Consider the following 21,193-nt stretch of genomic DNA (forward strand, 5'->3'; position numbering starts at 1 on the left):
CACAACATTCCCCAACTTCTACTGCAGACAGGTCGGTAAGTCCTCTCCGTGGCCGAGTGGATAAAAGCGCCGGAAATTCTGCCATACAACTGGAATTGCGCGATCGGGTGGTGGGGCCAGGGTCAGCACAACAAGCTTTGCTTAGTGCGGGCTCTGATTCCTCAAATCCGCCCATTCAGCCATTCGGACTAATGGTCGTCTGACGGCCGGGCGCCCTTCGGCTATCCTCTCCGCCCGGTGTCGTGCGGTACAGTATCTCTCTCGGCTGCAGGCGGCAACGGTAGCCTGCTCACCGGCTCCGCCCAGCGCCGGCGTGCGGCCGCCAATATCGCAAACGACTGGCCTGCGTGCAGTAAATAACGTTTTCTGTGGCTAATTGATAGCGTGTCCGGCTCCATTTCACGCTGGGAAGAAGGCAATATGTGGGCAGCGAGCGGGCAACTTCTCTCCGCATGAAGAGCACGCAGCGTGTGGCGTTTGCCAGCTGGTTAGCCGTTAGGTCTTGGTGAGGGACGTAAGCAAAATGTCGATGGATCTTATGAGCAAACTTGTCTTATGGTTGAGGCAGCGAAACCATCCATATGAAAGAAAGGTAACTGGTTGCCTGCACTAACCAACAGACTACTTCACAGTCAACATGCAGCTTTCTAGTTACCAGGTATTGTCTGAGGCCCTTGCACTAGCTATTGCGTCGTGCCCGGTGTCAGCCGTCTGTTTGCCCCGACATACCAGCCACCCGACCACGGCCGCATGCAAGGTCACGTAACTCGTCACTTTTCAATCGTCTGCAACCACTTCACGCTTAGAGAAAAAAGTGAAAATATATCGGTTGCGCTACGACCTCAACCAGACACAAAGTGCTGCTGCATATTTTATTGCCCAAAACAGAGGTGCAAAATACAATGCATGTTTGACGCTCCGTTCTACACCCTTGGCCACAAAGTTACGTAGTAACTTTGCTCGCTACTCTTACCAGAATGGGTCCCTAAACTTACAACCAACAAAACGATCGAAATCCCCCTCTGTAGAAACTAACACCCAACCCGACGAAAACAGTACCTTCTAACAACCGGTATCCGGCCGTAGGTCCACAGCCAAAAACCATTCACCGCACCATCGCCGAAAAACGTTAACAAAAGCGACTGCCAAACTAGCCAAAATACCCGAAACCATCGATATGTCGTCCAGGCGGACGGAAACATCGTGCAAACCTGACTTTTCGTGACGGAGGAAAGAACAAAGGACCTTAGCTGATACCGAAACAACCATTTTTACGGCTGAAACCACGAGTAAACTGCCAATCATTGGCACCATGCGAGACTGGATAAGGCAAACGGCACAGAACGCCATGAAAACTGACTAGAAATATCAAACGTTTTTGGCAAACGCAATAACAATACTTCGGAGAATACCTTTGTGACTCGCATGGTGGCAATTGTTGACAGATTAAAATGTGTTTTCCTGTGATAATCTCATCTCCAGATCACCCCGGTCTATGTGAACATATCAGACCACCAGCGTCAGATAGCTGGACTCTCATCCAAAGAACGATTCAACTGTTCGGCAAAGTTGGCAAGGTGCATTGCCATCTGCTTAAGGGACACTCAAACGGGACGCAAATACCGTAGATAAAGCTTACAAATGGCAAATTGCATTCAGCTGGTGGCGCTATGTAATAAGTATATAAATAGTCAGCCTGCAGGGATAAGCTGTGTCGCCCCCATGGGGGAATATAATGACGCTCCATTGGTCAGCCTGAGTTGAATTCAAATCTCATGGACGTGTGTTTAACAGTCCGGGTTCTAACTAGGCAGTCGGGGCCGCCAGTTAGCTCTCGGCCGGTTCACTTTCGGTAGATGTTTTCGTCTCGGTGCCGATCGCTTCCGAGTCCTCCTTGACTGTTTCAACTGTCTCCAGTGCTGGGGGTATCGACTTAACCTCGCTCGAGGAGCCATGGGTGACTGATTCAGTGCCCAGCTCGTCCTCACGTGCTAATACAGGCGGCCCACCCGCCTGTTTCCCCACCTCAGTAGCTTCATCACTGTCCTCTTGAACAACAGGAGATTCGCTGTCGTTTCGTTGTTGACCTTCTAATGACTGCTCTGTGCTTATCGTGTCTCCTCGTTCGCTGATCTTATGCAATACCTTGCCACCCTCTCCGTCCCGCGTGGCCGTCTCACCCCCTTCCACATAGTCAGCTGCATCTCCCTCTCTGGTCCCCTCGCTCGGCGTCTTCTCATTGTCTGTCCGAACCTCCTCTGGCGCAGTAGGCTTCTCTGGAGCCGCACCGTCCGTCGTCTCCTCTATCACCAGCTGCCTCTCTTTCTGTTCCGTCGCCGGCTTCGGAGAGACCACAGTGATCTCGTCCTCATCCGGCGCCGTCCCCGCCTTCACATCCTGGGCGCTCGGTTCGTCACCGGCGGCCGGCGGCGGGCCGTGCGCCACGGTGAGGTTGACCTCCGGCGGCTGGCCGGCCGGCGGCTGGACCATGTACACGTGCAGCACCTGGCCGTCGGGACGGTCCGGAGACGGTGACGCGATGATGAGCAGGTTCTGCGGGTTGACGCCGGGCGGCAGCTGCAGTACGCCCGACTGGCCGGCCGGCGGGTGCCACGGCACGGCGCCCTGTGGCACCTGCGCGCCCGGCGCCGCCACCGGTACCAGGGCCGTCGTGCCGTCACCCTCGGTCGTCCAGTCGAGCGTCAGGCCGGCCTCGGGAGGCGGCAGCGGCGCGCCCGCGACCGGCCGCGGCCGCCGCGGACGCATGTTCTCCCGGCCGCGGGCCTTCTGACGAGGCGCCTCCTTCTCCTCCGGCAGCGGCTTCTTGATGCTGTTCAGGATGCTGTTGGCCGAGTTGGCCGCTTTAGCTGTAACACAGAAACAACCCAGGTCAGTCACAACTCGCAGTACACGACTGTTCCTGTGCACAAACAGCGGGATAATGAGATACCTGAGTGGAGTCGTACGACTACGAACGGCGCTCCACAAGACACAACTCCCCTGTGCGTCCACAACGGTGGTCAACGTACCGGAGGGCTGAACTACGAACAAACACAGATCAGCAAGACGCGAAATTGACCGCACCGACCAAAAACATTGGGACGCAGGCAGTCAAAACAACGTGCAAAATGGACTTAACTATAGGACCTCGGGAACTGGTCCCGCGGACAAAAGTGCTGCAGTAAGTCCAAGTTATGTCACCTTTCTTTAACAACACACATTTTCAAAGGTTTAATCGGTAAAACTCAAAAGGGAAAAAGTAAAAGAGGAATTGTAAATAGCTACATTAGAAACACTCGAAAAACAACTATAAAGTTTTATCCAATATGCCTTTCCTTGCATATTGGATATCTGTGATCATTTTAACTCGGATATGACTATAATAAAACGTTTTCCTGACACCGCTCAACAGCAGGTTTCACTAGGAATAAACACGTTGCTGTTTAAAACATTGAGCCCACTCAATGGTAACGGATGGATGCCATTTAGCCCGGACATATGAGATCCTCGTCCTGTCCAGAGAAAGTCTGAAATAAGCATCAGTTGCCGTCCCGGCTAAGTCGCCCGCTTCTATCGCAGTTCGCCCACTGACCTTTGCCGGGCTTGGCGGGCGGCCGGCGAAGGGCAGCCTTTTCATTTTTCAGAGCCTTGGTGTCCTGCTCGCGCTGCTGGCGGCGCTGCTGTCTCTCCGCCTCCTTCTTCTCCTGCGCCTCTGTCTTACATTTTTCCACCGTCTTCTCCCAGACTGCGGCGTGAGAGAGGCAGTAAGGTCAGGCCAGGCCTCGTGACATTCACACACAATTCACTTACACCAAACAAGAAGACAAATAAGTAAATCAGTGACAAGAAGTTACAGATAATTAATATTGCTTGTCACAGGCCACATCAGCCCGGGGGCAGGTCATGTGAAGACAACACAGAAAGGTGGGGTCACGTCGCAATGAGCCATTGTCGTTCATGGCAGCGCAGCAGGTACAGACCCAGTCGAATGGACCATAAACTGCCCGACCAGACGTGATCGGCTTCCCCCCAGGATCGGCGGCCGGTCCGCGCACGATTCCTATCTCCTGGCCCACGCACCAGCTGCCGGCAGTCACCTAACTGATGACCAGGACCAGACCACACCAATCATTTCCCTCCATCAGCGGGTGTTTTCCGATAAACATCCAAGGCGACTGGACAACTGGCTAAGATCTGGCCGGCCAGTCCCCCAGCGCGGGCACGCCTGGTGCTGTCAGCAGTTTCCACCCAATCAATGTGCACGGTTCACCTCCGCCGGCGCTCGAACGGTGAACACTATCGTCTCGCAGAAAGAACAGGCCGGAGGCATAATTACCTTCATCACTCAGCTGGGGAGACCGGCGCCGGCACCCCGCAGCGCCGAACGCCGACGCACCGGGTGATTACGTGCGCAAAATCCTATCTGGTGCGACGCCATCACTCGCAGTTTGTTTAATTCGAAACGATGGCCTGATAAACAGCGGCGCACTAGTGAGATCCAGTGACAAAAAAAAACAAAAAAAACAGAGGCAGCGGGGAAACCGGCCGAAAGAAGCGGCGACGAAGGAACAATCGGCTGCAAAACAATTTCACTCCGAGGTGCCACTCTCCAATAAAGATGGCCATAGTTTCCGGCGCAGCTACTGGCTCCCACTCCGGGCTCCTTCCCGGCGGCCAATGCGTCCCCGAAGAGTGCTCGGGCGGAGAGATAGTGGCCAGCTTTACGGCTGGTGAGACTGCCGGCGGCACAGATCACTGCCTCGCACACTGACCGGCCGACTGCCGACGGACCAATGTCAGGCCATCGAGGGACCATTGAGGACCGCCACCGGACCAATGGAGACTGACCCCTGCGACGGTAATGAGAATCGCCCCAAAATGCACACCCACGAGCCAGCCAAAGCCTTGGCTGGGAGTGAACATCTCCCAAACAGGCTATTTTACGACTCGCCCGGCAGGACGCAGCGTCGTTCCGTGGCAAAATTTCGACGCGAATAGGTTTGTTTACCGGACCAAAGACGCTGCCCGTGCATTGTACGTGAACCAGGATAACGAGGAAGGGCGTACCTCCCGGCGTATTGAGCAGATATTCTAACTAGAGTCACCCAAGAGAGCTAGGCATTGATTACTCCCCGCAACAGACAGGGGAGACAAAATCGCACACAAATAGGACCTCTTGAAAGATAAAAGAATGGGAAACTACGGTTCTCTCGCGAATTTCAGTTCTCGGGAGCTTAAATCCGTTAAAATTCAGCAAGGAATGACTATGCTCGTTTCAGCTCGTTTTTTATTCATTGCCGAATTTCGCAGTCATTTTCCTGTTGAACTAGGTCAATGCGCTGGGTTTGGACCGGGGCTGGCGCCTGGCACCCGCTGTGTTCGGCCCATATGCAGACGTTATTGGGCACCTTTGGGCTAAGGTGACCCGTGACCTTCCCTGGCGCCGCTGCGCCCCACACGGCTCGGGCCATTATTGGTCGACACTGCCCAGACCAGCCCCGCCAGCGCCGGAGCGGCCCAGCACCGGAGCGGCCACGGCAGCCCGCAGAGGAGAATGCAGGCCGGCTGCTAAATACTGAATACCGTCCGGCGGAGTGGAGCAGACGGCGGGGAGCACGGGCCGGTACCGTGTCCAAGTCAATTCTAATAACACAGACACCGACACGGATTGAATGAGCTACTTTGGAGCGGGAGGAACATGGGGCGCGGCAATGATCGAGGGAAAACACAGAGTGTAGGTGTACTTACTCTACATAAATGCATACAAATACACTAGCATTAATAGAAATATCCTGGTCCAAACACAAACCATCGATTGCCTTAGGCTTGAGGATCTCCCAACCGTCGCCAACCGCCGCCAATTGACTGACCCAGGCGTCCGCCGTCAGCAGCGCTCCGCTCTGAAGTTGCTGTCCCGGCCGGCCATCGGGCGCGTTCGGCATTCTGCTGCGCAGCGCGCTCAAGGGCCGCCACCTGACTATCAGCGAATGCCCGACGCAGCATTGTGGACCGAGCGGCGCCCACCCAGGGCCCGCCGCCTGTCGCGCCCGGCTGCGACTGACGTGCCTCCAGATGAGTTTATCGTGCCGGTCCGAGACCGAATACCTAACCCGGCGCGACGCAGTTCCTCCAAACAGCGCGCAGATTCGAATGTTTCAGCTCGGTTTCGACTGCCACTGAAGTACCGCAGCTTAGCTCGATTGTAGTTGTGAGCTTCAGATGCAATCAACTGAAGCCGGTGGACACTCGAATCACAAGCCTAATGAATTAATTAACATCTCACTCCAACTCGCACCGCTCCATACAGTCGCGTTGATTACCATCCAGCCTCTCTGTGTCGCTGTCGAGGTTTCAGCTCTAGGCTGTAAACATAACGAACGGCGGGTGTGGCGGCGGTCGGTCGGCCCCGGCCCGGTCGCCAGGTGCCGGACCGGTGGCTGCGGAACAGCCCAGGGGGTCCTTTACCGTCCCGATGTATTGGCAATAGTGCCGCGGGGAGGGCCGGTTAGTGCTGGTCCGACGCCGCAGGGGGTCAGAGCGGCCACCGAGCAACAGGGAGGCACCAGCCCACCCAGTCAGGGTGGAGTCTCGAACTAAGAGGGAATCAAGCGGCGGATCACGAGATATGAGAAACTTCATCACATCATAGTCACTATCCGACAGTGAGCTCACAGTCCATAATAACGGTATGTTACGCACAATCCACACGCGGCGCAGCAGACGCAGGCAGCAGCTGTGGATCACGGGCGCAACCACGTCCCGAACATTCCGACCCTCGCAGGTTGCGAGCTTCGCGGGCGCATAGGCTCTTAACTATGACAAGTATCCAAGCTATATGAAAATTAAGCTGCCGAGCCGGGCTTCCAACGGTCATCTCACTTCAGCGGCCTTTAGGGTTGGCCAGAGGCACTGCCTGATCCCGACCAGGGGCGTAGCGCCAAAATCTGACGCGGGGCGGAGAGGTCTGTTCAATAACAGGCGAACGAGAGGCATTGTAACAGACAGCGCAATTATTTGAGTGAAAAACGGCGGACGAATGACTGTGCCCGACAGCGGAGAGCATTCTCCGGAATACTTTGATAAGAAGTTGAGCTTTGTTATTAAATATCTTGTCCCTCACGCTCTGAAACTGAGCGCGACTTCAAAGGGATCCTCGATATTGAGAAACTTTTCCAAAGAAAGGCCAGGATAGACAGCATATCGAGTGTAAAATAAATCTGCTGAATGAAACTCGTATTTGCATAAGCTATTTGAAAGCACGTCAAGCGTTACTTCGACGATTTTCACTTCGATAATGAGATTTTATTTTGCTGACGTCCAAACATACGCCACCGAAACATCTGACCCTGTGTGATGTTTAGGTCGATATTAATGCTGTGTATGATGACTTTTGAGGCTCGTAGGTTAAAAGCCATCGTCATAGGTTGTAATTGGTGAAATAAGTGACTGTAACTCTCCCCCGGCGCCACTCACCGTCACCGTCGAAGATGGTGAGGTCGTACTGCATGTTGTCCGTCATGGCGCGCTCCACCAGGTGCGGGTTCTTGCGCTCCTCCTTCTTGAACTTCTTCTTGAGATCGACACGCGTCCGCTGCGGGAACAGCTGCTGCATGATAGAGAAGTCGGTGCCCACCGTACTCAGCGCCTTGTAGAAGCGGGCCGTCTCTGGAAAAATGACAAAACGAGAGTCACTCTAGATGTCCGCTGATAGACGTGCTTTAACCATAGCCAACATAAATACAGTCTCGTGGTGCAAAAACAAGGAAGAAACCAGCAATCTGATTCGTTTTGGGGTTAAGTATCCGGAGTGCGTTGGTCATCAAAACCAGAAAAGACAGGTCGCAACTACAGGTGAGACGCTGGGAATTCACGGCTCACCCTGCACTCAAGTTGACCCAGAGATGCAAGATTTGAGAAGCCCGAGAACAATAAAGGGCGAGGCACCGTTCAGGTATCAAAAGGCCATCCAGGCGGAGAGACCGACTTTCCAACGAGGTCCAGCTGCCGAAATAGAGTCCAACTCTGCGCCATTCGCAGCTCGACAGTCGTCAGACATTGTTTGGTCAACAGGATCAGCATTTCAAACGAGGCCCCACACAACTTAGAGACACGTTCTCCGAAACGGACTCAGCCGCGAGTGGCCGAGATGGCGAGGAGATGAGCGATAGCGATATCTCGGTCAACTTTTATGCTGATATGGGTAGTCCATCAATTGAGTGGGCGGTCTAGTTCCGCGCAGTGAATGCCCCAATGTATTCATTGGTTTGCCTCCTAGGATGCCCATGTCTAGCACGGAGATTCGAAGGCGAACATGACGATCCATGTAATTAATTCAATGCAAAAAGTATAGTTAGTAAACATGCAATTAAGGACGACTCAGTAATGCATTTCACTCATTAGGTACGCAAAAGGCATGTCGTCAAGCCACCCGAACGTCAAATACCTTTTACCATAACTATATCAAAGGTTTTAACTACACCAAGTCTGACGGTCGAACGAATTGCACAAAGGACTATCAAAGCGGCCGAATTCCATCACCACGCACAAAACTCGTCTGAGCTCAGCGGCGCCGATCACAAAGGCGGCGTAATGCCACACCCCAGCAGGGAGCGGCTTCCAGCACCGAGTGATTACCGAATCCATTCTGGCTCCGTGTCTGCGAGTCGAAAAATACGCCAACGGCGAGTCCGAGCTCGAAACGGTAGCGGCTCTCCACCGGGGCCCAGCCGGCCGCCTCACAAGTTATCGATGTCAGCGGTAATGGTGCTGGTAGAAGAGAGAACTGGGCACCTTTCTAAGAGTGGACAAAACATTTTCAGACCGTAAAGAGCAATCAGCAGGTGCGGAGGAGAGAAGTACGCGTACCTTTCAGTTCATTCGTAACAATAAGTAGAACATAGCTGCTGTGCGGTGACCACTGTGGAGAAATAATTAATCCTATATCAACGTAGCGTACCGTGTTATGGCAGTAAGGCACAGGCCAGTGCCTTCAAAGTTCAAATGTCACCAAGTAACGTTTATTCGATTTGCAGTGAATTACCGGTCTACGCACAGTACCCAGCTCGCAAACACATTCTCCCTGTATTCACGTCCACACTGTCCGGCTAACTACAGAGCAGGAACCACGGGGGTGTCAATCATCCAACACAGCTACACTGCACTACCGCTCTTCGAAACCAAAACAAAGACGAACAGAGGAGCCATCACTCGACTGCTACTAGCTGCAAACCATAACCACGAGGGCTTTTTGCGAAGAGCGAATAGGCAGCTCATGACAAATAACACAGTATCTGTGGAGGGGACGCTACTGGATCAATCCAGCTGCATAGACACTTCAGTCGATCGACTACTACATCCAGTCCAGTGTTGGTACCTCCACTCTCAAGTACCCCGACCGCCCCGTCCTGTCCAGTACCGTCAAGTGCGGCCGGCCAGCGCACTCACCGCGCACTGATAACATTGATTATCCCCACCCGAACCGAGCAGACAGGCCGCGAAACAAAGTTTGCGCCTCATCAATCACAGTCTGAGCGTCTCCGAGAGACTGAGCTGAGAGGTTAGGCGAGATAACCGGTCGGGGGATCGGTTAAGTCCACTTTTAGGTATACTACCCTGACCAGTGACCAGAGGTCACCTCTGGGTCACTGGTCAGGTTCATGTCAGGTAAGGTTCACGGACAGTGGGTGTCCACTGCCCGTGAAACCTCTCTGCTCTACGCGAGCGTCCTCCCGATATTCACCAGTTAATGTACGTGAGCCCCTTCTGCCTCAGAAGAGGATCCTCTGAACACCCATATCCCCAGTCCTTATCAGAGGTCAAAAGTGCAGTAGATGTCACCGCCTAGTGTTTACTCAGTACCCACACCCACCCACACAAGTCACGCCACCTTTTCCCCATCAACACAGAAGTGACTGAAGTATTGATATACCTACCCTGGAAAGCCAATGTGATGCTCCTACAATGAGCAGCCCGAGTGAAGTGTAGCATCCTGTTGCGCAATTTCACCGCGATGCCGAGTGCCTTGGGGCACCACGCAACAACGAGAGGCATGTCCTCCGGTGTTTTATGCGACTGGGTGGAGCCTATTCTTTCGACTTGTTTAATCAGCAAGCTTCACAAAACAGATTATGTAATATGCAATTGTTTGCGCCATTCTCTCTGTTGGCATTTGCCTAATGCAAATCTCCATAGTTGCATAAAAATTGAAGAGTACGTGGCTTCGACCATTCTCACGAAATCAACTAAAATATAGGCAAAAAAAATAGTATTCAGTTGTAGGTCGTGCTCATTTTGAGGCAGCATCCAAACGCCTTTCAGTCATGTGCAGGCCAGCTATAAATCACGCAAGTTATCTTCAACTCACGAGCTAATTTGTAGCAATCATGCTTCAACAGACTTTGGAACATTTTGCAACAACACTTGAAGCAGCTCTAACTGCACGTGACGGTAGCGAGAGTTGCCTCTCTGTGATAACGCGCCGGTCACCACGGCTCGGCTCTGTGCCCCGGGCCGGTCAGAGTCGACTGCCACATACTGCTACCCGTAATGAGGCCGCATTTTCAGTCGGGCCGCCTGAGAGAGCGAGTCATCCCCCGGCCATCAAACGGCACGCCTCGGGCTGCTTACAGGGCCGCTTTATTAACTCTTCAGAGAAGTGGCTAACTCTTCATCTCAGTCGCAAATGGAATAACTGTTGTGATAACATACAAGCCACAAACGTACGCAAAACGATTCGTTGGAATTGTTGAGCCGTACAACCGTAAACATGCAGCCTATCACTGCAGCTTACTTGACATGGAAATAGGTTGCTTCTAGTTCAAGGCCAATGGATTGAAAGCATGATCATCAAGGAAGCTCACGCTGTCCACCCACGCTGTGTCACGATCGCCTGGAGACAGGCCGATGACGCCGCAGCTCTTCCACCTTCAGGAACTTTGTCATTGTGTGATCTAGGCCTGATCTAGGCCAATGCCAATGCCATGCATGGTAAGGACGCTGCAGCTTCCGACTTTGACAATTCGCATCAGAACGACGCACCTCTCCCAGTAAACACTGTTACCCGCACATTACAATCCACAATTTCAGACTCGATTATCTCCCAACCACAATCCACCCACCCTCACTACCAGTTCCATCGCCTCGTTAAGTTCGAGAGCTCTATCAGCTCGGCCGGGCGCCGCCGGCGTCCACTAACCTTTGATGCTCCATTCGTCGATCTTTCTCCGCTGCCGGTAGCCGTTAAAGGAGAGCCGAGAGCCGGTGATGTCATTCACCAGTTCCGTGGACATCTCCTGGTCCCGCTGCTTCTGCTGGGTAGTCTGAACCACCTGGGAAGGGGACGGGTCAGAGGTCAGGTATGGGCCAGATGTCAGGTATGGGTCAGAGGTCAAGTATGGGTCAGAGGTCAGGTACGGGTCAGAGGTCAGGTATGGGTCAGAGGTCAGGTACGGATCAGAGGTCAGGTACGGATCAGAGGTCAGGTACGGGTCAGAGGTCAGGTATGGGTCAGAGGTCAAATCAGAGGTCAGGCTGGCTGGAGGGAGCATTTAGAAAGAAAAGAGGTGGTAGCTCGAAACATAATCGACAGAATTAGACAAAGATCACAGTACATCAAGGCATCGGAAACGAGCTAAAGATGGCTAGCTGAAGTGCAGCGGTAAGAATACCTACTTATGTCTTCAGTTGCTACATTGTAAACGGTAAACAGTTCGACTTTTGCCTCAGAACTTTCAACTCCCTGCCTGCCTCAGGCAGGGAGTTCCTCTCCCCTAACTCACCCCTCAAACAAACACACTACCGCCCGCACTCACCAGCGACTTTTCGTCGATGACAATATTGCCGTCTGGGCCGACTTTGAGCTGCGGCACGGGCATGGCATCCTCCTCCTCCTCCGGCTCCGGCTCCGGCTCCGGCTGGGGCTCCGGCTCCGGCGCCGGGATCTCCGGCGGCTCCGGCGGGGCGGCGGGCTCGTCCACCGTCTCCTCAGCGACATCGGTGCGGCAGGAGACCGAGCTGCTCGTGCTGGGATGATGGAGAAGGAGAGTCAGAGGCGCGAGAGGTGACAAATACGCCGTCAGGCATCGGTGCGGCAGGAGACCGAGCTGCTCGTGCTGGGATGGTAAAGAAGGAGAGTCAGAGACGTGTGAGGTGACAAATACGCCGCCAGCCATCGGTGCGGCAGGAGACCGAGCTGCTAGTGCTGAGACGGCGGGGACGGAGAGTCAGAGACGCGAGAGGTGACAAATACGCCACCAGCCATCGGTGTGGGTGAGGGGAACAGAAAGTCGCGAGAAAAGTTGGTCAAAGGGACCCTGCAGCTGTCGAGAGGCGGTCTTTGTCGCTCAACTCAACAGCTATCAGAAAATCTCGCCAGAAATATCTATGAAGTTCGGGGATTCAAGTTTCGATTAAGGCTTCAGGACTCTAATAGACGAAATGGTTCTAAATGTATGATACAGGACGTCTTTGACAGCTACGGCAACAGCCAGTGCTGAACGGGCACGCGCAAATATGAGGCCAACGACAAAAGAAATCGCGTAACTTAACTACGGTGGATCAACGCACTCTAACACTCCTGTCCGACATGAATATAGTTCACGCATGTCGCATAGGTCATGTTGAACATATTAAACAAAACGTCTTTGACCGTCACCCAAGAGTCAGGACCCTAATCCCCTAGTTCACCGGTCGTACCTGTCCCGCCGCTTCCGCCGCCGGCCGGCCGGTTTCTTGCTGTTGGACATAGCCTCCGTGGAGGGGTTCCACACGATCAGGTCCTGCATGCGCATCTTGGAGCGGATCGGCATGTTGTCACTGACACGCTCCGATATCTGGTCTAGCAGCTCGCGAGTGTTGTTCTTGGTTCTGTCGGGAGAGAGTGGGAGGGGGAGAGTCAGGCTTAGTCCTCACGAGGGCGGGAGGGAAGGTCGAGGTGAGGGACAACAGTCGGCAAACGAGACACCGGATCACGCATCCGTCCCATCCAACATACAAATAATTAACCCAACACGTAGAAAAGACAGCGCCATTTCGACAAACTGCACACAACCAAAAAATCATTCAAACATCGGATGACACATAACTACTGCACATAAGAAATCAACAAATACACAACGCAATTACACGGATAACGGTGTATTACAAAGGCGATCTGCCAAGCGAGGCCCCATCTGGAAGACGAGCGGACAACGGACAAAGACACTTCAGACAACACTCGTAACAATCGCCAAGTGCGAATAATCTCATCTCGAGCGGCAGCAACATGTTCAAAGGACATCGCTCGAAACCTATCAGAGGAAGATATTAACAGATGACAGTCATCAAATGGCAGGCTCTCAGAAAGATGTAAGACAAGAGGGAGTTCGTAACTGATTGCCACATTGGTAGCAAATCAACATTAGAAATTCGGCTTCGCGAAACCACATACAGGGGTGGACAAATGTGCCGAGTTGGGGTAGCACGGGCGCGGCAAATCCGCCGCCGCCCTAGCGGTGACTTTGACCTCCGCCGTCTGTTGCGGCTCCAAAGCCAAGCCGGCGTGGAATTAGGAAAGCTCGTGCTACCCCAACTCAGTACAAATATCCACCCCTGACCACATACCAAGAATTGTAAATACATTATAAATTTAACGCTTAACTCTTGTTCACACTTTATATACCCATGAAGGTATAAGACAGATGTCAAGTTAGCAATTTTTCTTCATTTTAGTTAAACCAGCCGGTCTGCAATGCGCAATGTGCATCCCTATATCGAACACCGCTGTGTTGATCCGCGTCATAGAGACGCTCTCCAGTCAGCGCCGCGTCAAATCAGATCGAGTCATAGACGCTCTCGAGTGTTTCGGCGCCTCTTCTGACCGCCACTACACGCGCGCGGAGTGGAGGCCGAGTGTGTCGCGATGAACCTGCGCCGCGGCGCTAGTCAGCGCGCACTGGACTGGATCGGATACACCACTCGGGACAGGCTGATACTCAGGAGTGACGTCATTACTGGCTAACGACCGCACTAACGTTAACAGACTGTGTCCTGATTACGAGTAGAATGACAGTGCTTCAACGTCAGGGTAGATCATTCGAAGTCAGTGGATCTTGCGTAATACCTTGCATGGCAACATTGGTGATGAATGTCTTTGTGGTGAAGGAACTCGCCCTAAATGAAACTTTTTAGCAGTCCTAATCCTTCTGGCTGACTTGGGGAAACCCTGATAATTCCATACGACCTTGAATATGCAAATTAACTCACGAACCTATTCATCGAACTTCGGCTTTAAGAAAGTGTCACCGCCCCAACAGGTTCCATTCAAATTTCCATCGTACCCACCCAGTCATTCAGCTACCGGCGATTGGTTAAGCTCCCGCAATCTCGTGATCGAAAAAGCCCATCCCACGCCACGACGATCCCCGACATCTCCTTCGCGTGCGCTGCTCACTTAGGCGTGTTGAAGCGTTTCCTTAGGAAGAGGTCGGTTTCGGAGAGCAGCGGCGGCGGCGGGCTGCCGGCCGTCTCTGACTCTCCGTCTCCATCTCCTTCTCTGTCTCCGTCTCCGCCGGCGGAGACCGGCGGTGTCGGCTCCGACATTTCCTGATCTGCGCTCTCCTCGGTCTTCAGGGGCCGCCGCCCGGACCGCCTCCCCTTCCGCCGCGGCTCCGGCTCGTCCGGATCATCCGGATCGTCCGGCTCCGGCTCCGGCTCCGGCAGCCGCGCAGAGTCGAGTCGCGGCCGTTTGACCGGCGCTGGAACCACGGCGGCTTCTCCCGTCGGAGCTGCCGACGGTTTTGGCGTAGCGCTGCGTGGGCACAGAGACAGAATGTCAGTGGGGGCAGACAGCGAACCACGCCGCAGCAGAGCATATTATTTAGGACTTCGAACGGGCATCAAGACTGAGAGTCGAGAGAGCAAGCAAGGTTGATTTTTCAACGAGAAGCACAAAAGTAGGAGGTGTTCCAGCTTAGAAAGCTAGCATAAATGCTAAATAATGAGCCTTTAAGCCTATTCAGAACATCGTATTGAACGCACCTGACAGGGCTGGAGGCAGGCGGAGCGCACGCTTTAGGTGTTGTCTCGTCAGCAGCAGGGGCGGTGGCGCCGGCCGCCGCCGCGTTAGCGCCGTCTGGCGGTGCGCTGGTGCTGCCCTCTGTCCGGGCTGGCTCGGCAGCGACCGGCGCAGTGACAGAGCGGCTCACGTCGAGCCGAGGAGCGAGCCGTTTGAAGCGGGCCGGCAGATGGGGACGCGGTTTGCTGGGGCGCGCAGCGGTGGCGGCGGAAGGTGGAACAGCATCTTGGGCGGCAGCGGCATCCGCCGGGGCGGGAGAAGCGGCATCCGCCGGCGCGGGGGAAGCGGCAGGGGTAGGATCAGGAGCGGCGGATGGGGCGACTGAAGGCACAGGTGCGGGGGAGGAAGGATCAGGAACGGACGCAGGATCAGGGCCGGGTGTAGGTACTGAATCAGGGGCGGAGGTAGGACCTGGAGCAGGGGCGGGGGCGGGAGCAGGGGCGGGGGCGGGGCCGGCCTTTCCGGGCTCCGGTTTGACAGCGCTCGGCCGCGCTACCACATTCGGCTGCAGCCGGAGCCGGGGACGCCGGAACGCCATCTGAAACCAGAGGCGGCCGGTGCTGATTAGACAACGACCACCGGCAGACGCGTGCATAGCTGATAGTAGCACGCCTGAAACGGGAGTGACCACTCCAATAGCGGCGGAGGGTAGATACGATCATACGGAGCATCACGATAAACATAACCCGACAACTCTGAATCACAGATGTCAAAACTAGGTAGCCTTGACCAGCCAGAACCTTGCTACATAACACTGACCCTTGTTTGTGCACATTCTGTACATGATGGATGTACCGGTGTATTGTGAATCGGTGCACGATTAAAGATGAAGCACTGACCTCTGCAGCAGGTAAATTGACATCAGATAATCACGGAAATACGCTGTCGTGTATGTCATTGCCAATGATCCAGCGTTAAATAAGTTTGATTGACAAAACGCATGCACGAATTATGTGAATCATCAGCTGGCCAGTTCAATCGCCAAGTTTGCTTGCTGATTAATGATTATCGTGGGGGTAACACAAGGGGAACCGCCGCATTCTGATAAGAAGCAAGCTTCATCAATATATGTGAAGTCCCTTTCATGATGACACATAACTAGGTATCAGCCCAATCAAAATATGGAGTGCATACCAAGAAGATCCCATTTTGATCTTCGTATTTTCTTTTAAAGACCTCAGTTCAGGCAGCTCAAAGTATATTTTATAATTACGTAGTTATTATGGAAGACATACAAGCAAGGTAGTACAAAACAATATCAATACAAACGTGCGACATAAATGAAAACATCACATCACAACGCCTACACAGAGTGGCACAAAACACGGAATCTGACAATGTCTATGCATTATGCAAACGAAACTAGCAAGTTCCAGGTCAAAAATCAATCGTCGGCATAACCCTCGCGACCAAAGATCTCTCGTTGCTCTCGCATGTAGCTGTGAAAGACAAGTGCGTGCAATCTGCGAGGAGTGGATCAAATTCAAGGCACATTGAGCGAAACTTTTATCTTGGTAAGCTGGTGCGGCTCAGAGAATCATTCACCGAGCTCACAGAATCACTCATCGAGCTCACAGACTCATCGAGCTCACAAACCCACTAGCCGAGCTCACAAAACCCACACACCAAGCTTACAGACCCACTCATCGAGCTCATCACTCACCGAGTTCACAGAATCACTCATCCCCTCCTCCGCGCTTCTGCAGCTCCCACGAGCGGAAGCGGCGCGCGCCCAGCGCCAGCTCCGAATCAAGCTCTTCCGGCGGCCTGCGCTCGTCACTGAGCGCCGCCACGGCGAACAGTACCGCCTCCGGCGCCATCACCTCCTCCGCGTAGATGCCGGGGCATTCAGGCCGCCGCCGGCGCAGTCCTTCGACCACGCGCAGCGCGCGGCGCCGGGCCCGCTCGGCCATCTCGCCGAATGCCTCCAGGTCTCCCAGGCAGGAGGAGGCGATCAGCTGGCGACGGGCGCCGCTCCGGTACGCGTCCCGTCGCCAGGAGGGCGCGCGGCCGGCGTGCACTGCCCGCAGGTGGCGGTCGCACTTATCGCTCTCGACAACCTCCAGCAGGCGCGCGGCGTACGCTCGCTGCTCCTCGAGCAGATGAGGCGGCAGCGGCGCGGGCGGAGGCTGTGGAGGTGGTGGCGAGGGCGACACCACGGAGATCTCTTCGTCAGAGCCGGAATCGGCGTCGGTGCCGGTGGGCGAATTCCGTGTTTTGTGTTTGAGCGGAGAGAACTGGAGCGCACTGACAGCAGCCGCCGCCGGGCTCGGAACCTGCGCCTTCTGCGGCGACATCGAGTTCCCGCGGAGCCGCACAATGTAATCACACCTCGTCTTGAGGAATTCCTCGGGGTCGTCCACCTCGCCGCTGGCACGGCTGGCCTCCAGCTCCTCCACTGCCTCCAGCGAGAGGCGGAGCGTCTCCGCGACGACCGGGTCGGCGCTATTAGCGGCGGACTCGCAGCGCACCTTCTCCTCATACGTGAAGGGGCGACAGGACTTGCGCCGCATGCCGATAGGGAACGCCTTTTTGAATTTCACTAGATCGTAAATGAACTTCACCGTCGCCTTCCTCCTCTCCAGCCGTGTCAAGAGCGCGGGGTACTCCACGCCGCGGTATCTGGCGACCACCACGTCCCCGACACGCAGGGTGCCAGCACTGCCGGCCAGCGCCAGCGCCGACTCGTCCTCGCTGTCGTCCGTCGAGTCGAGCTGTCGAGAGTCGTCCGGCTCTTCAGACGGCGCCAGGGACGCCGCCGACAGCCCGTTCACGGGCTCGGCCGCCGGGCTCACGGCGCCGCCCCCAGAGAGGACGGCCGAGTCACCGTTCGCCTCGGCTGGCAGAGGCGGCAGCACGGGGTAGGGAAGCTCCGGACTCGTCTGGCGCGCCGCCGGCGCCGCCGCCCGCCGCCGCCGCGACAGCTTGGCCCGCGCGGCGCGCTTCGGTGACATCCTGCGAACGACCGAAACAGCGACTGACGGCTGTGCTGAGACCCGCTCGCGCGGCGGCAGCGGCGCTGGCAGCTGTGGCGTCACGGCTCGGTCGCAGCCCGCAGGAGGTCCAGCTGACGTACCCGGCGCACTCGCGGTATCAGACGCCGCGCACACAGTATCAGCGCGCAGATGTCGGCAACTAAGCCAGATATAAGAGGCGCTGATAACTTTATCTTGGTGGTGGCATAAGCCTCAACAACTTTTAAAGCCTTTGATAATCTGATACCCACATAAGCCTCAAAACAGTGACAGCAAAAAAAATGCATTGTTGGCGTGAATGTAGCATAACACGAGCGTACACCAAATATCACAATAGGAAGCCTTCAGTAATATAAAGTAACTTATAAGGATTATAAAATTTGAAACTTAGGCCAACGAATTGATAGTTGTTGTTGATCCAATGTTTTGGTGCCCCCAATCATCCAGAGCCTGTTGTGCCTTTTCAAAATTTTAATGGCGTTAAATAGCCCCATCGGGGAACTACCATGTGACCAAATTTTATTGACCAGGGCTGCGTTTCAAGGCAGAGCGCTGCAGTGCGCTGCGCGCGTCGGTGCGTTGGGTTTCCATAGCAATATCAACAAACTTCACTCTGACGCTAAGCTATGACGTCAAACAAATGCTAGCGCACCGCGCCGCCAGCGCCGCATGGATCGTAAGCAACGTCATTCGAGTGACGTCAGGGGTATGCCTTAGCTCCCAGCGCAGCGTCCGCGTCGGGCGGTGAAACAGAGCCCTGGGCGCAACCGATGACGTCACAGGTCAGGTCAAAGACTGCAGACTGCAAAACAGTGCATTGTTGACAAGTTTTGTTGACACTGAGACACTCAGCTAGTGTGCAGTGCCGGTGCCAACAAACCACGACACGGTGAAAATTTAGACATGGTGAAAATTTAGAAGAAAGGAGTGTTGCTTGTCCTAAAAGGGCACTGCACTGACAGCTGAGCCACCCTGCTGGTGAAAAGCCAGTGGTGTTGTTCAAGATTAAAACATGTCTGTGTCTGTATGTCTGTTCTGCAAGTTTCTATGATTTTTTGAACATATGTGGTTTTCAGTCAAAAACAGAAATGATTTGACTTAAATCTCATTACCTGTCTCAACTTTTTTTTGAACAATTAGTCAAACTTCATCACAATAAACTTCCCGAAAATTCCGCAAGACTTCTAACAAAAGCAGGGCAAAAAGTGGGGCATATAAATGCTACCCCAGCAACCTGTGGCATATCATGCAGGGCACCTATTTGTCAAGATGAGGTCTACGCAGAGCATGGGGTCCAGCATGATGATGATCAAATGAGGTCCATGCATGCATGCAGAATTGCAGAGCCATGATGATATGATGACCAGGGAAATATTAACACCTCATTGCAGTTTTTCTACTCGATAAGACTATGATTTCATTACAAAACTCACAGGCATTGTTCAGTGCAGACTGGTTCAAATTTCCACATGGTGTCTCAGTTGGGGAAACTATGAGGCGAAGATCGAAAAATTGATGTCAATAAATACACTTTTTATGACCATATATGGGCATAAATGTAGCCCTCCCTGCTACGGGTGAAAAGCAGTATAATCTGCCGGTAGGTACTTGCAGTATAGCATCCACCTATTGGAGAGAAAAGGCTTCCATTTTCCACTAGCGATTAACGCTAGTTGATAAAATTCGGTGAATTCACTCGAAAATGGCGATCGGAAAACAGCTTTCCTGCAGATTCCGTTCTGGGCGTCACAATCAGCTAGCCATTCCATAAATGGATCGAAGATATTTAATTTCATAATCATAATTTAACCATAATTTGAAAAACCATAAACAAAATTATAGAAATAATGACATTTTAAAACCATGGTGCTGCTTACAATTTTTTGGTGTGTCTGTTTCAATCTGCCATCTTTGCCAATCCCTGACTGACCTTGTATTGCAACTCAGCAATTTAGAACCGCCAGGTGATCGTGCACTGAGTGAGTGAAGGCCTTGTGTGGTTGTTATGATGTCTTGTCGGTGCTAGCGCATGTATCGCTTAGCATGCTGGCTGTAAATGCTTGTTCTGTGTGTTGCATGTGCTTGCCGTTGGTTGGCCCTCTTGTTGCATGAGCTGTCGCCTGACAGTGCATGTATTTTCCTTTCAGTGTGTCTATCATTTCTTCACTTCTACAGAGGGGTGTTCACGGGCACAGTACACTGCTGCGTGCGGTGTGTGCGGTGCATCCAGTAGGCGTGGGGGTAGGGGATGGGTAGGCGGCTCTGACATCACGGCTGCGTGCGGTGGACGGTCTGCTGTGGCCAGTCCCGACCGGCCACAGCGGTCGCTGTGTGCGGTGACGGAAGGCTGACGTAGGGACGCAGTTGGCAGTGGGCGGAGCTTGGAGGCTGTGTGCGGTCCGACCGCACACAGGGCCCGTGAACAGCCCTCAGAATAAACTCAAGCTGAGCCAAGTGCTGCTTGGTTAAATGCTCTGAAAGCTTTCCAACATGGTTAAAACATTTGTATGCCTATTTTTTTCATTTCAATGCTAGGATGTATTCTCACCTGGATGGAAAAGGAAGTTTTCTGATTTTATTACCATACATGGTCATCGCCCGTCCACTCCCGCCGCTGATTGGCTGATCAAAATTTTGTTTGGCGCCTTGTAGTTTCCCCAACTGATGTATGGACTTGTCGCCCTGACCGGAGCGGACTACAATGTCAGTTCCCATGCTTTGCAGGCTGGGTCAACCCAGCCTAAAAATTCAATGAGATCTTGTCTTAAATCAGTAAAGGGTGCAAGACTTTGCTAGAGCATGATGCAATGTAAAACCGAGAAGCCTGGCTTCCAACACAATGACACATTAACATAAGGCACTCTATTTTTACATTACCTTCAAGTTGAAGTGTTCCGGCCTGGAATTGCAGGGAACGACAACGAAGCAAGTTGAAATGCAACGCAATATTGATATATACTATTTCAACACAAACTGAAACATTGGCTCGAAATTAGAAATGAAAATAAAAAAGTCACATGGCAATGGCATCGAAGACTTCCATCTCCCCTTGCATCTTCCCTTCTTCAACGAAAAACACATGCGCGATGCGCGTCGCCACGGTATGGGCCTGTTCCAGCGCCTCCAGTAGAAATTCTTGACTGGAGGCTCTACCAGAGGTTTTACT

At 53.5% G+C, this 21,193-nt stretch overlaps 2 protein-coding genes across 2 annotated transcripts; both read right to left on the reverse strand.

The window, feature by feature from the left end:
* Window positions 1-858: 858 nt before the first annotated feature.
* LOC122364280 (transcription factor TFIIIB component B'' homolog) lies at window positions 859-21,151 on the reverse strand. Its single transcript, XM_043334504.1, has 9 exons — window positions 20,905-21,151; window positions 15,016-15,590; window positions 14,429-14,785; window positions 12,694-12,864; window positions 11,811-12,021; window positions 11,195-11,327; window positions 7,474-7,665; window positions 3,593-3,745; window positions 859-2,867 (listed from the first exon to the last, which is right to left on the reverse strand). Exons 2-9 carry the CDS (start codon window positions 15,588-15,590, stop codon window positions 1,828-1,830), a joined length of 2,832 nt encoding a protein of 943 aa, XP_043190439.1. The 5' UTR covers window positions 20,905-21,151; the 3' UTR covers window positions 859-1,827.
* LOC122364281 lies at window positions 16,234-20,853 on the reverse strand. The gene is made up of 2 exons (XM_043334505.1): window positions 20,576-20,853; window positions 16,234-18,007 (listed from the first exon to the last, which is right to left on the reverse strand). Exons 1-2 carry the CDS (start codon window positions 20,740-20,742, stop codon window positions 16,729-16,731), a joined length of 1,446 nt encoding a protein of 481 aa, XP_043190440.1. The 5' UTR covers window positions 20,743-20,853; the 3' UTR covers window positions 16,234-16,728.
* Window positions 21,152-21,193: the final 42 nt, after the last annotated feature.

Source organism: Amphibalanus amphitrite, unplaced genomic scaffold, assembly GCF_019059575.1.
Source record: "Amphibalanus amphitrite isolate SeventyFive unplaced genomic scaffold, NRLGWU_Aamphi_draft 000666F_arrow, whole genome shotgun sequence".
In the NCBI taxonomy this organism is placed as follows: Eukaryota; Metazoa; Arthropoda; class Thecostraca; order Balanomorpha; family Balanidae; genus Amphibalanus; species Amphibalanus amphitrite.